The following is an 11452-nucleotide window of genomic DNA, read 5'->3' as shown; positions in this document are numbered from 1 at the left end:
GTCAATGCCCTACTTACTCATCTTCTACTGCATCTAAAACAAAACTCCTTATTTGGTCCTTAATTTCTTAACGATTTGGTTCCTGCCTACCTTGATGTACTTGTTTTTTCTATGTTTATCCTAATTCATTCATACTAGCATTCATTTTTTAAAAAGTATCTATTTTCTACAATGTCTTTGTATCCTATCTCTTATGCACAGAATATATTCCCTTGGTTCTTAACAGTAAGAAGCTAACACTTTTGAAAAGTTCTAGGTTTAAAAGCTCAGATTACTTCTAAGGAAGTAGAAACCTTGTCTTTCTGATCTGCTGTTGTTGTTAGGTGCCATTAAGCCCACTTTTAACTTAAAGTAACCTCTTGTATAACAAATGCAAATTTACAACAAATGGAAACTTTGCACAATCCTGTGCTATCCTCATAACCTCTGCTGCACATAAGCCCAAATTTTGTGATAGTCTCTGTGTGGATCATTTCCTTGTGGATCTTCCCCTCCTACTCTGGCCCTTATATTTCCATGCATGATGCCCTTTCCAGGAAATGCGCCCCCCCCCCCCCCGACAACACGTCCAAAGTAAGTAAGACAAAATCTCACCACACTTGTCTCAAAGAGCACCCTAGTTGTACTTCTTCCAAGATACAATTTGTTGTTCTTTTACCGGTTCACTGCATAGTCAGCACTCTGCCCGCACAATTCAAAGACAGATTACTTTTCAGTCTTCCTTAATCATTATCCAACTTTCAAAATATGTGAAGCAACTGAAAACACTATGCCTTGAATCAAGCAGATCTTAAGTCTTTAAACTGATACGTGTGCTCTTTAGTCCTTCAAAGTATAATGCTGTCCTTGACAGCAGATTTGCCGAGTGGAATATGTCTTCTGACTTCTTATTTTTTATGTTTTTTTATTGTAGTTTGGGTAACAGTTTACAAAGCACATTAATCTTTCCATTCAACAATTTATACACATTTTGTGTTGTGACACTGGTTGCAAGCTTATCAATGTAAAAGCACTCTTTCTACTTCCTTTCTGGGCTCCCTGTTTCCATTGTCCTTTCCTGCCTCTCCCTGCCTTCGAGATTTCATTTGGGGCAAATGCTACGTCACCTATACATTTTAAACGTTTTCTTGTGATTCCATGGGAAGCCCAAGTTGTGAATCACTAGTTTTTTTGCTTATCAAAATCTTTTTTCCAGTCTCTAGCAGACTACCTACTCCATACTCACTTTATGGCTTCCTTCAGAGATTGTAGCACTTTGACTTCCCTGAGTGGTAACAATTAAATGTAGATGGCTGCCAACTAAATGTTGGCAGGCCACAGTCCACTTAGCATTGCCTTGGAAGAAATTTGGCAGTTTACAGGTTAATCTGGGATTCTAGTACAGGGTATTTTGTTGGCCGTGTCTGAAGGGGCAGGATGTCAAAGGAGAGAGAAGACTTTGTCTTCATAGAAGGATTTGTACCATCTGGTTCCCACAGGACCCTTTCGTCAGTAGATCCATCAGTGGGCCTAGAGCCTGAGGTGCTAGTCTCTACCAGAGATCTTAAAGCTGCACCACAGCACCCCCCTCTTCTTGCTGCAGGAGTGCAGCTCCATCATCCCAGGTGGGGTGCCAGCTAGGGTGCATGAGGGTAGATTAAGGCCTCCTCAGGCATTGGTGGGTTACTTTTTTTGCCATCTTTTGATTTCTTGAATGCTTCTGCTTCTTTGGGTACAAGTAAAATCAAATCCTTGACAATGAAAATGAAATTTTTGACAACGTCAATCTTCTGCATTTATCCTGATATGATTTTTTTTTCCTTGCTGTTGAGATGTAATCTACATTGAAGGCTGTAATCTTTGATCTTTTTCAGTAAGTGCTTCAAGTTTTTCTTCATATAGTCCAGCTCCGTGTGTGTGTGTGTGTGTGTGTGTGTGTGTGTGTGTGTAAGGGTTTACATGCATGGAGAGGCTGTCAAAGTCCTAAGTCTAAGATTCAGAGGTCATTGTTGTCATGTAGTAACAAGGTCTGGTGAATCAATCCAAGGTTGTGGTTTCTGAAGCTCATGAACCCAATGTCAGTCAGCAGGTGCTGGCTGATCTATTAAAATATAAATTTTTTCATACACCTGTTTACTTATATATTACACATCCTCTTTCAGGCTGTATATTTCTCAAGGACAGATTTTACTGAATAAAAGCTTTTAAAACTCAAAATAATTTTGGTGTTGGGTGTTGCTTCTGACTAAGAGCAACAGAACAAAATCCTTTCAGATTCTTTGCTCACAATCCCTCTATATACTCACAAATTCTACAGTGCTTAAAACCATCACTGCAGTCACTCTGCCAATTCACCTTGTCAAGGGTCTTCCTATTTGCTCACTGACTTTGCTTTTTCCAACCATAAATGCTCCTATCCAGGAACTAATCCCTCCCGATAACATGCCATAGTATGTAAGAAAAAGCTTCTAAAGAATATCCTTGTTTCTAAAGAGCATGCTCAGCTTTGTTTCTTTCAAGATGGATTTGTTTGTTGTTTTAGAAAGTCATGACATATTCAATATTCTTCACCTTAATAATTATTTGATAAAATACCAACCCTATCACAATCAAAAGAAGATTATTGGGACACTAGTTTAACTTTTTTCACTCAAAGTAGTAATAATTTCTAGACTATCCTCACCGAATCATCATTCAAGTACATTTTAAACATCTTCATGGTAATAAGCTTATTCCCTCATCGTGGGATAACTTTACTTGTCTAAAAAGTCTTCTTTCTACTAAACCAAGCCTCTCTCCATAATTTCCACTTACTGTCTTTGCTTTTAGGTCAAGTAAATATCTCTTATAGATATAATTTTTCACATTTTAACAAACAGGTGTATATATTCCACAAATCCTATTTTCACAAGGCAAATCCTATTTGGTACATATGAAGGTACTTTATGAAAATCTAAGTACTTCGTAGCTTTAGAAAAGCAAAACACTAGGTCTTCTACCCACAGAGCCAATGGGTAGCTTAAAACCTTAGCTTTTCAGAAGCTGAGTGCTTAAGCATTATACCATGAGAACTGCCTACTTTATATCCACTTCTGTTAAATACATTTTTTGCTACTTTTAATGTATTGTTCCCTGCTATTTTAATCATTGGAATCTCAACTACAGCAGAGGGAAAATCATTCTAAACTTTGTTCAACAACATATTAGTAGACTTTCTTTGGCATGCATATCACTAATAAATATATTTACATTAACATATACCCAAGAATAACATTAGAGACATTTTGCTCTAATTTACATTATTATTATTATGCATGGTTTGATGAGGCATTTGAAAAACCTAAATAGCCTCTTCTTATCTCTAAGATTATCATAAAACACATTTGTTGTTGTAATGTGCCATTGAGTTGCCTGTGACTCATAGAGACCCTATGTACAACAGCCCTAAACCCTGCTCTATTTCATGCCAATCTCACTGTCTCAGACACGCCTATCCCCCATTACACCAGTCAATGAATCAATCAATCTTATTGAGGGTCTTACTTTCCTGCGCTGTCCCTCTCCAAAGACTGGTCCCTCCCTGCAGCATGCCAAAGTATGTCAGGTGAAGCTTCAGAATCCTTGCTTCCAATGAGCAGCCTGGCTTCACCCTCTCCAGGACAAAGGTGTTTGTTTTCTTAGCAGTCCACGGTATCTTCAATACTCTTTTCCAACACCACAGCTCAAAGGCATCAATTCTCCTTCTATCATCCTAGTCATTGCCCAGCTCTCTGATGCATAGCAAATGACTGCAAAGACCATGGCCTGTATCAGGCACACCTTAGTCTCCAGACTGACATCGTTGCTTTTCAGTAAGAGGAGAGGGCTCTGACAGCAGACTTCCTCAATGTAATATGTCTTTTAGTTAAGTGTACAACATCATAATACTCTGTAAATAAAGTGATTTCTTAACTTAACACTGTGGATAACTAAAACAACTGCAGAAATACTACTTTATCACTCACTCACTCATTGCTATTGAGTTGGAATCAACTCATAGCTGACCCTCCCACAGTTTTGGAAAGTGAAAACTGCACAAGAATACACTATCCAATTTTTTCTCACAGAGCCACTTGTGGATTCATGCTGCCCAAGAAGTCCTGCCTTTAGGTTAGACTTGTAATTTCTCATTGACTACAGCACCAGAACTCCTGCTAATATCCCCACAATAAGATTATATATTACATATAAGCTTGTAAAAATATTACTTAATTAAATTAGAAGCAAAGATAGTGATACTGTATTCCACTTATTTTGGGCATGTATGATATTAGAAACTTTACCAGCCCTTGGAAAAAACTATCATGGTGGTAAAAGTTGACAGTGAAAGAGAAAAAGACTTTCAATGAGATAAACTGACTACTGACACAGTAGCTGAAACAACAGGCTTGAGGATGGAAAAGATTGTGAAGATGGCACAGGACACAGTGTGCTTTCAATCTACTGTTTGTTTATAGCTTTACTATGAGTCATAGTTGACTCTACAGCACCTAAAAACAAGCAGTTAAAGCCTGTTCTAAAACCTCTATGGAGCTTTCCACAGGAATGTTCAAAAAGAAAGATTGACATATCTGTACCAAGAATATGGTTTCACACACACATATATATACACACACATAGCTATATAAACCCAAAAATAATAAAAAGTTATGTTAATTAAAGTATGTTATTAAAGTTAATTAAGTATGTTAATTAAACCTATGAACTTAGGAAATTAAGATAAATTCAAATTTAAGACAAATTGTTTATAGCTCAGATGGAATCTGTCACTAGACTGGCTGTAATAAATTAAGCATATTTAGCAAAATAATCATATTTTTAATTTTTATATTAAACCATATTAACTGGAAAAGTATTTTTAATAACAAGGGAACATTCAGAGCCTACACATTAAATCTAAAAGTTAAAAAGGTAGTCTAAAGCACTTTGTATCAAGAAATCTATCATACGATAGCATAATGATAATGAAATTATTTTGGTCATTTTACCTTCATCATAGCTTTCTCACCTTCTTCACTCACTAAATGGACTCACAGCAGCTCAGAACTACACAAAGTAATTTATAAATTATTTAACATTATCTTTCCCTATTCCTGTTCTCTTTCGGAGGACATGTTTATTGATTTATCTTAATTTTTAAAAATTTTTATTCAGATAACCAGGAGAAAACTGGGAAATAAGACACTGCTTTGTAAAACAGCCACTGGCAAAAAATACCAGTCTCTCTTTGTTCAACACAATCATTTCTGCTTTTTAGGATAGAGAAGATGAAAGACCGACTTCAAGAACTGAAGCAGAGAACAAAAGAAATTGAACTCTCTAGAGAAAGGCATGTGTCAACCACAGGGGCAGACGAAGAAGGAGAGTTTTTGCAGCAAGCTGTTATTTATGAAAGAGAACCTGTAGCTGAGACACAGTTACATAAGATCCAAAAATTACAGGAAAGTATCAACAATCTAACAGATGATGTTCAAATAGTTGGACAGCAGCAGAAAAGTCTGGTGGCTTCAATGAGGAGGTTTAGTCTACTCAAGAGAGAATCAAGCATTATAAAGAAGATAAAAATTGAAGCAGAACACATTAGAAAAAATTTGGATGATTTAGTAAAAGAAATTAAGAAGTCAGAGGATGAAAATGGTCCATCATCAGTGGTCACAAGGATACTTAAATCTCAGCACACTGTTATGTTCCGTAAATTTCAGCAAACCATGTTTAAATACTATGACACAATAGCAGCAAAGCAAGAGAAGTGCAAGATGTTTCTTTTCCGCCAGCTTGAAGTTGCTGGAAAAGAAGTGTCTGAAGAAGTAGTAAATGATATGCTTCATCAAGGGAAATGGGAAGTTTTCAACGAGAGTTTACTTACAGAAATCATTATCACTAAAGCACAACTCTCAGAGATTGAACAAAGACATAAGGAACTTGTTAGTTTGGAGAGCCAAATCAAGGATTTACGAGACCTTTTCATTCAGATAACTATCTTGGTAGAAGAGCAAGGAGAAAGCATCAACAATATTGAAATGACAATGAACAGTACAAAAGAATATGTTCACACTACTAAAGAGAAATTTGGACTAGCTGTAAAATACAAGAAAAAAAATCCTTGTAAAGTATTTTGTTGCTGGTGTTGTCCATATTGTAACTCAAAATAAAGAAACTGGTATAGAAATTTTCTCAGCTTACAGAAGATGTCCTAGATTTCAACATCTTGTACAGTTTTAGCCAATTTCATGTACCAATTACAACATCATTAATTCCTAATAATCTTCCCTTTTACTTACACAGCAGAATCACAGAAACATTTGCAATCAATGGCATAAAATAAGTTTTTGCAAACCTGTTTAACTCCAGTCATGTTTAAATAAAAGCCAAAGACTGTGTTTTCTATTCTTTTCTAAATTTAGACAACAATAACATTCATTTAATGAACCTAAAAAATAATGATTATTTTAAATATGCAGATTAACTAGTGAAATGAGATGAACAACATTTAAATTTGATCAGGAAGCAATGTGGTTATTCACTTATGAGACTTCCAATACTTTAACAAGATAAATGATGACCTAGTAAGCAATCTTGGTTCATATGAAAGTACTGTAATTAAGTAAGAATTACCCAAGAGCCATAGTGGTGGTGTTGTTGTTATGTGCCTTCAAGTTGTTTGCGACTCATAGCGGCCCTATGTACAACAGCCCTAAACCATGCTCTATCCTGTGCCAATCTCATTGCCTCTGACACACACCCCAGTCACTGAATCAATCCACCTCATAGAGGTTCTTCCCCTCCTGTGCTGTCCCTTTACCCTACCAAGCATGATGTCCCACTCCAAGGACCTGTCTCTCCTTACAACATGTCCAAAGTATGTCAGATGAAGCCCCGGAATCCTTGCCTCCAAGGAGCAGCCTCGTTTAACCCTCTCTAGGATGAATCTGTTTGTTTTATTGGCAGTCCATGGTACATTCAATACTCTTCTCCAGCACCACAGCTCAAAGGCATCAATTCTCCTTCCATCCTCCCTAGTCATTGTCCAACTCTCTGATGCATAACAAGTGATTGCAAAAACCATGGCCTGTATCAGGCGCACCTTAGTCTCCAGAGAGACACCGCTGCTCTTGAGTACTTTAGAGAGGTCCCTAACTGTAGACTTTCCCATAGCAATAAGTTTTTTTGATTTCCTTGGCTACTGGTGCTAAGAGTGTTGACCGTGGAGCCGAGCAAACTGAAGCTGTGAACAATCTCAATCTCTTCGTCATTCATCCTGATGCTACTGATTGGTCCAGTGGTGAGAATATTTGTCTTCTCGACATTGAGCCTCATTCCATATGGAAGGCTGCAGTCCTTGACCCTCTGCACTCTTCAGTAAGTGCATGAGGTCCTCCTCATTTTCAGCAAGCAGGGTTGTGTCATCTGCATAACGCAGATTGTTGATAGAACTTCCACCAATCCTAACGCCACGCTTCTCCTTATAGAGCCCAGCCTCTCGGACAATCTGCTCTGCATACAGGTTGAAAAGGTATGGAGATAGGACACATCCCTGGCGTACACCCTTCCCAATTTTGAACCATGCAGTGTTGCCCTGCTCTGTTCTGACCACTGCCTCTTGGTGTAGTATACAGTATATCTGGCTGCTATGATAAAGATCAATGTGAATCTACCAATCTGAGGAAGAAAGATGGGCAGTATACTCTCATAAAGATTTACTCTTAAAATCCTAACAGAGTCACTAGGAGATGGATCTAACTCTATTGATGAGTGTAAGAGTTACATAAAACAGGACCATAAAGATTTTACATTAAAGCCAAGTGACAACCTGTATGAAATCTTTTAATATTCAGATAAGTCAGTAATGCAGTGGTGAACAAATCCTAGGAAAGTCCTATAGTGCAAGCAACAGAGTCTAGATGATACCTACAGGCTGAATCTACCTAAAGGAAAGTCCATGAATTTAATTTATGACACTACTTTGCTTCAATTGTTATGAGGGGCTTTTTTTATATACTGGATCTGCTCAGGACAATAAATTCCAAATCAGGAAAGTTAGTCAATAAAGTCAAAGTACAGGCAATTGTATCCTTGAATATTTCCTCATCTTTTTACTATATAATCAGGTACTATATTATGGGCTAGAGATAAAATGCTTCTTAGAAGCAAGGATGGTGAAACTTTGTCTCACATAATTTTGGGCACGTTGTTAGAAGAAGCCAGTCCTTGGAGAAGAGCATCATGTTTGGAAAGGTGGAGGGTTAGGGAAAGAAAGGAAGATCCTCAATGAGATGGATTGACTCAGTGACTGGAGAAATGAGATTAGGTCTTTAGGAGATGGTAAGTTTGGCTCAGGATAAGGCCACAATGAATCACAGGTGACTCCATGGCACATAACAACCACCACCTTTGGGTTGGCAGCATAACTCCTTACCCACTAACCCACCAGAACACCCAAATTTGGTACAGCGATTTTATATTCCTTCTATTTTGATACTTCCTATATTATTAAGTACTTTGCTCATAGAATCTTTTAATATTACAAGTTAAAGATTAAATTCTTTTATAATTTCTTTCAGTTAGTACCAGGAAGCAGCCTGGATTCATCCCTGATAGCAGACTTTCCCAATGCAATTCATCTTTTGATTTCCTAACTGCTGGTGCCACGAGTCTTGACTGTGGAACTAAGCAAACTGAAGTTAACAATCTCAATCTCTTCTCAATTTCTCATGAAGTTGCCAATTGGCCGAGTGGTGAGAATTTTTGTTTTCTTTATGCTGAGCTTCAATCAATATTGAAGACTTAAAGTCCTTGACCTTCTGAAGTAAGCACTTCAGGTTTTCCTCAGTTTCAGCAAGCAAGGTTGTGTCATCAGTATAACATAGGTTGTTGATTAATCTTGCTCCAATCCTGATGCCATATTCCTCCTCATAGAGTCTAGCCTCTTGAGTAATATTATACATATAGATTGAAAAGATATGGAGATAGAATGCATCACTGACTCACTCTTTACCTAATCCTGAACCATGCAGTGTTTCCCTGCTCTGTTCTGACTATTGCTTCCTAATCCAAGGACAGGTTTTACTTAAACACAATCCCATATTCTGGGATTTCCATTCTCCTCAAACTTAGCCATAATCTGTTGTGATCCACACAGTCAAATGCCTTTGCATAGTCAATGAAATACACACATTCATTCCTCTAGTACTCTCTGTTGGCCAAGATCCATCTAACACTGACTATGATGTCCCTAGTGCCACAATGTCTTCTAAACATAGCTTGCACATCTGAAAGTTCTCTGATGATGTACTGTTCCAGTCATTTTTGGATAATCTTCAGCAGGATCTTGCTTGTGTATGATATTAGTGATATTGTTTGATAATTTTCACACTCTTTCAGGTCACTGTTTTTTGGAATAGGAATAAATATAGATCTCCTCCAGTCAGTTGGCCAGGAGCTGTCCAGGAAGCTCAAATCCACCAACTTCTCCAAGGGAGAAAGATGGACAAACTTCTCCCAGTCAATTTGCAGCCTCTGTAAACTCACTGGAGGGTCAGCCACGAATTTGTTCCAACTCTACAGCAGTGAGTTTGAGGTTTTCATTTTGTACAAAATTGCTGGCAAAAAACACTGTTTTAGGAACTGACCAGGAATACCAATTGAGACGTTTCAATCTATAGATGGTAAGGCTGTAAGTACTTATTGACTTTATCAACAAATTTGGAAGATAGCTACTTGGAAGAGGAACTAGAAGATATCAATAACTACTGTGCCTATTCTAAGGAGCAGCTATCCAACAGAATTTAGAAATTACAGATAATTGCACTAATATCATACACAGGTAATATTCTTGTTGAGGATAATTTAAAAGCCACTACAGTAGTTTTTAGCTAGCATAAACAGGGAATTGTCAAATTTCAACCTGGATTCAGAAGAAGACATGGAACAAGGGATATCACTGCTGATATCAGATGGAGCTCAGCTGAAAGTAGAAAATACAATAAAGATGTTTACCTGCATTTTACTGATTATGCAAAGGCATATTCTGTGTATCATAACAAACTATAAATGATGCTGCAAAGAATGGGAATTCCAGAATGCTCAACTGTATTCAGGAAAAACCTGTTCACAGACCAAACAAAGTTATTCAAACAAAACACGGAATATTCCATAGTTCAAAATCAGGAAAAGTGTACATCATGGTTGTATCCTTTCCTGATATTCAGTCTATATGCTGAGTAAGTAATCCAAGATGCTGGAACGTATGAGGAAGAATATAGCATCAGGATTGGAAAAAGACTCATCAATAATTTGCCTTATGCCTTATTCATATAACACAACCTTGAATGCTGAAAGTGAAGAGGACTGGACCATTTACTGATGAAGATTAAAGACTAAAACCATTAATACAGATTACATCGCAATATAAGAAAAAGCAAAAATACCTGCCAATTGTATCACTAAAAAATATCATAATATACAGAAAGGGCATGGAAGTTGTGATGGATTCAATTTTACTTGGAATCATAATTAATCCTCATGGGTGCAACAATCAAAAAATCAAACAATGTATCATATTTGGTAAATCTGCATAAGATCTTTTTAAAGTGTTATAAAGCAAAGACATCACCTTAAGAGATTAATCTGATTCATGTCTTGCTATTTTTAATCACTTAAAAAGGATGCAAATGGACAATGAAGAAGGAAGACTGACAAAATAATGTCTTTGAACTGTAGTATTGGTGAAGAATAATGATTTGGAGTGCCAAAAAAAAAATGAACAAATATTGGAAGAAGCACAGCTAAAATGTTCCTGGAAAGCAAATTTGTCTCAAGTACTTTTGGACAGTGAAAAAGAAAAAGATCCTCGATCAGATGGATTGGCATGGTGACTGTATTAATGGGTGCACGTGTGACAAGGGTGATGAGGATGGCACACGACAGAGCAGGGTTCAGGTCTGTTGTTCACAGTGTGGCTATGACTCATACTCGACAACGCCTAACAATAACAACTTTGGACATGTTATTAAGAGGGACTAGAACCTGAGAACACCACCATACTACACAGAGGATCAGCAAAAAAGAGGAGTACTAATGAAATGTATCACGGGTTGAAGGACAATGTGATGGGAAAAGATTTCATAATATTCAAACAAATAGAGCCTAATCTACTGATTAGAATTATCCAAAGAAAGAAGACAAAGAATTTTGACATAAGGAGGGAAGAAATACTAGGCAAAAGAAGAAAAGAGAAATATCAGGAATCTAAATGAAGGACCTCACCTTAGAAAGGAGCAGAGAGTTTTATATATAATATAGAACAGCAGAATTTAGGAACAAAAAGTGAATAGGTCAATTTGGTGGTGGAAAAGGATAAATTTTTTTTTTCTTTTTTTTTTTAATTTAGGTTATTTTTCATTTCAATGAACATCTACAGAGATTTTGGAATTCC

General features: G+C 37.0%; 2 protein-coding genes across 3 annotated transcripts in view; one reads left to right on the top strand and one right to left on the bottom strand.

Annotated features, from left to right (window-relative positions):
* The window catches only part of ARL13B (ADP-ribosylation factor-like 13B), an 88215-nt gene that overhangs the window by 33947 nt on the left and 42816 nt on the right, over window positions 1-11452 (bottom strand). The gene's annotated exons all lie outside the window — the stretch shown is intronic.
* Window positions 5280-6177, top strand: STX19 (syntaxin 19). The gene has a single exon (XM_006894139.1). The coding sequence runs from the start codon at window positions 5286-5288 to the stop codon at window positions 6168-6170; it is 885 nt and encodes a 294-aa protein (XP_006894201.1). The 5' UTR covers window positions 5280-5285; the 3' UTR covers window positions 6171-6177.

This window comes from Elephantulus edwardii, unplaced genomic scaffold (assembly GCF_000299155.1).
Source record: "Elephantulus edwardii isolate Elephantulus edwardi_28Jun2011 unplaced genomic scaffold, EleEdw1.0 scaffold00136, whole genome shotgun sequence".
Lineage (NCBI taxonomy): Eukaryota > Metazoa > Chordata > Mammalia > Macroscelidea > Macroscelididae > Elephantulus > Elephantulus edwardii.
The sequence above is the reverse complement of the archived record's forward strand: the minus strand, read 5'-3'. Positions and strand labels throughout refer to the sequence as shown.

Bases quoted from the DNA above. Each gene is read 5' to 3' on its own strand.
- STX19 (XM_006894139.1), top strand. From the start codon at position 5,286: ATGAAAGACCGACTTCAAGAACTGAAGCAGAGAACAAAAGAAATTGAA.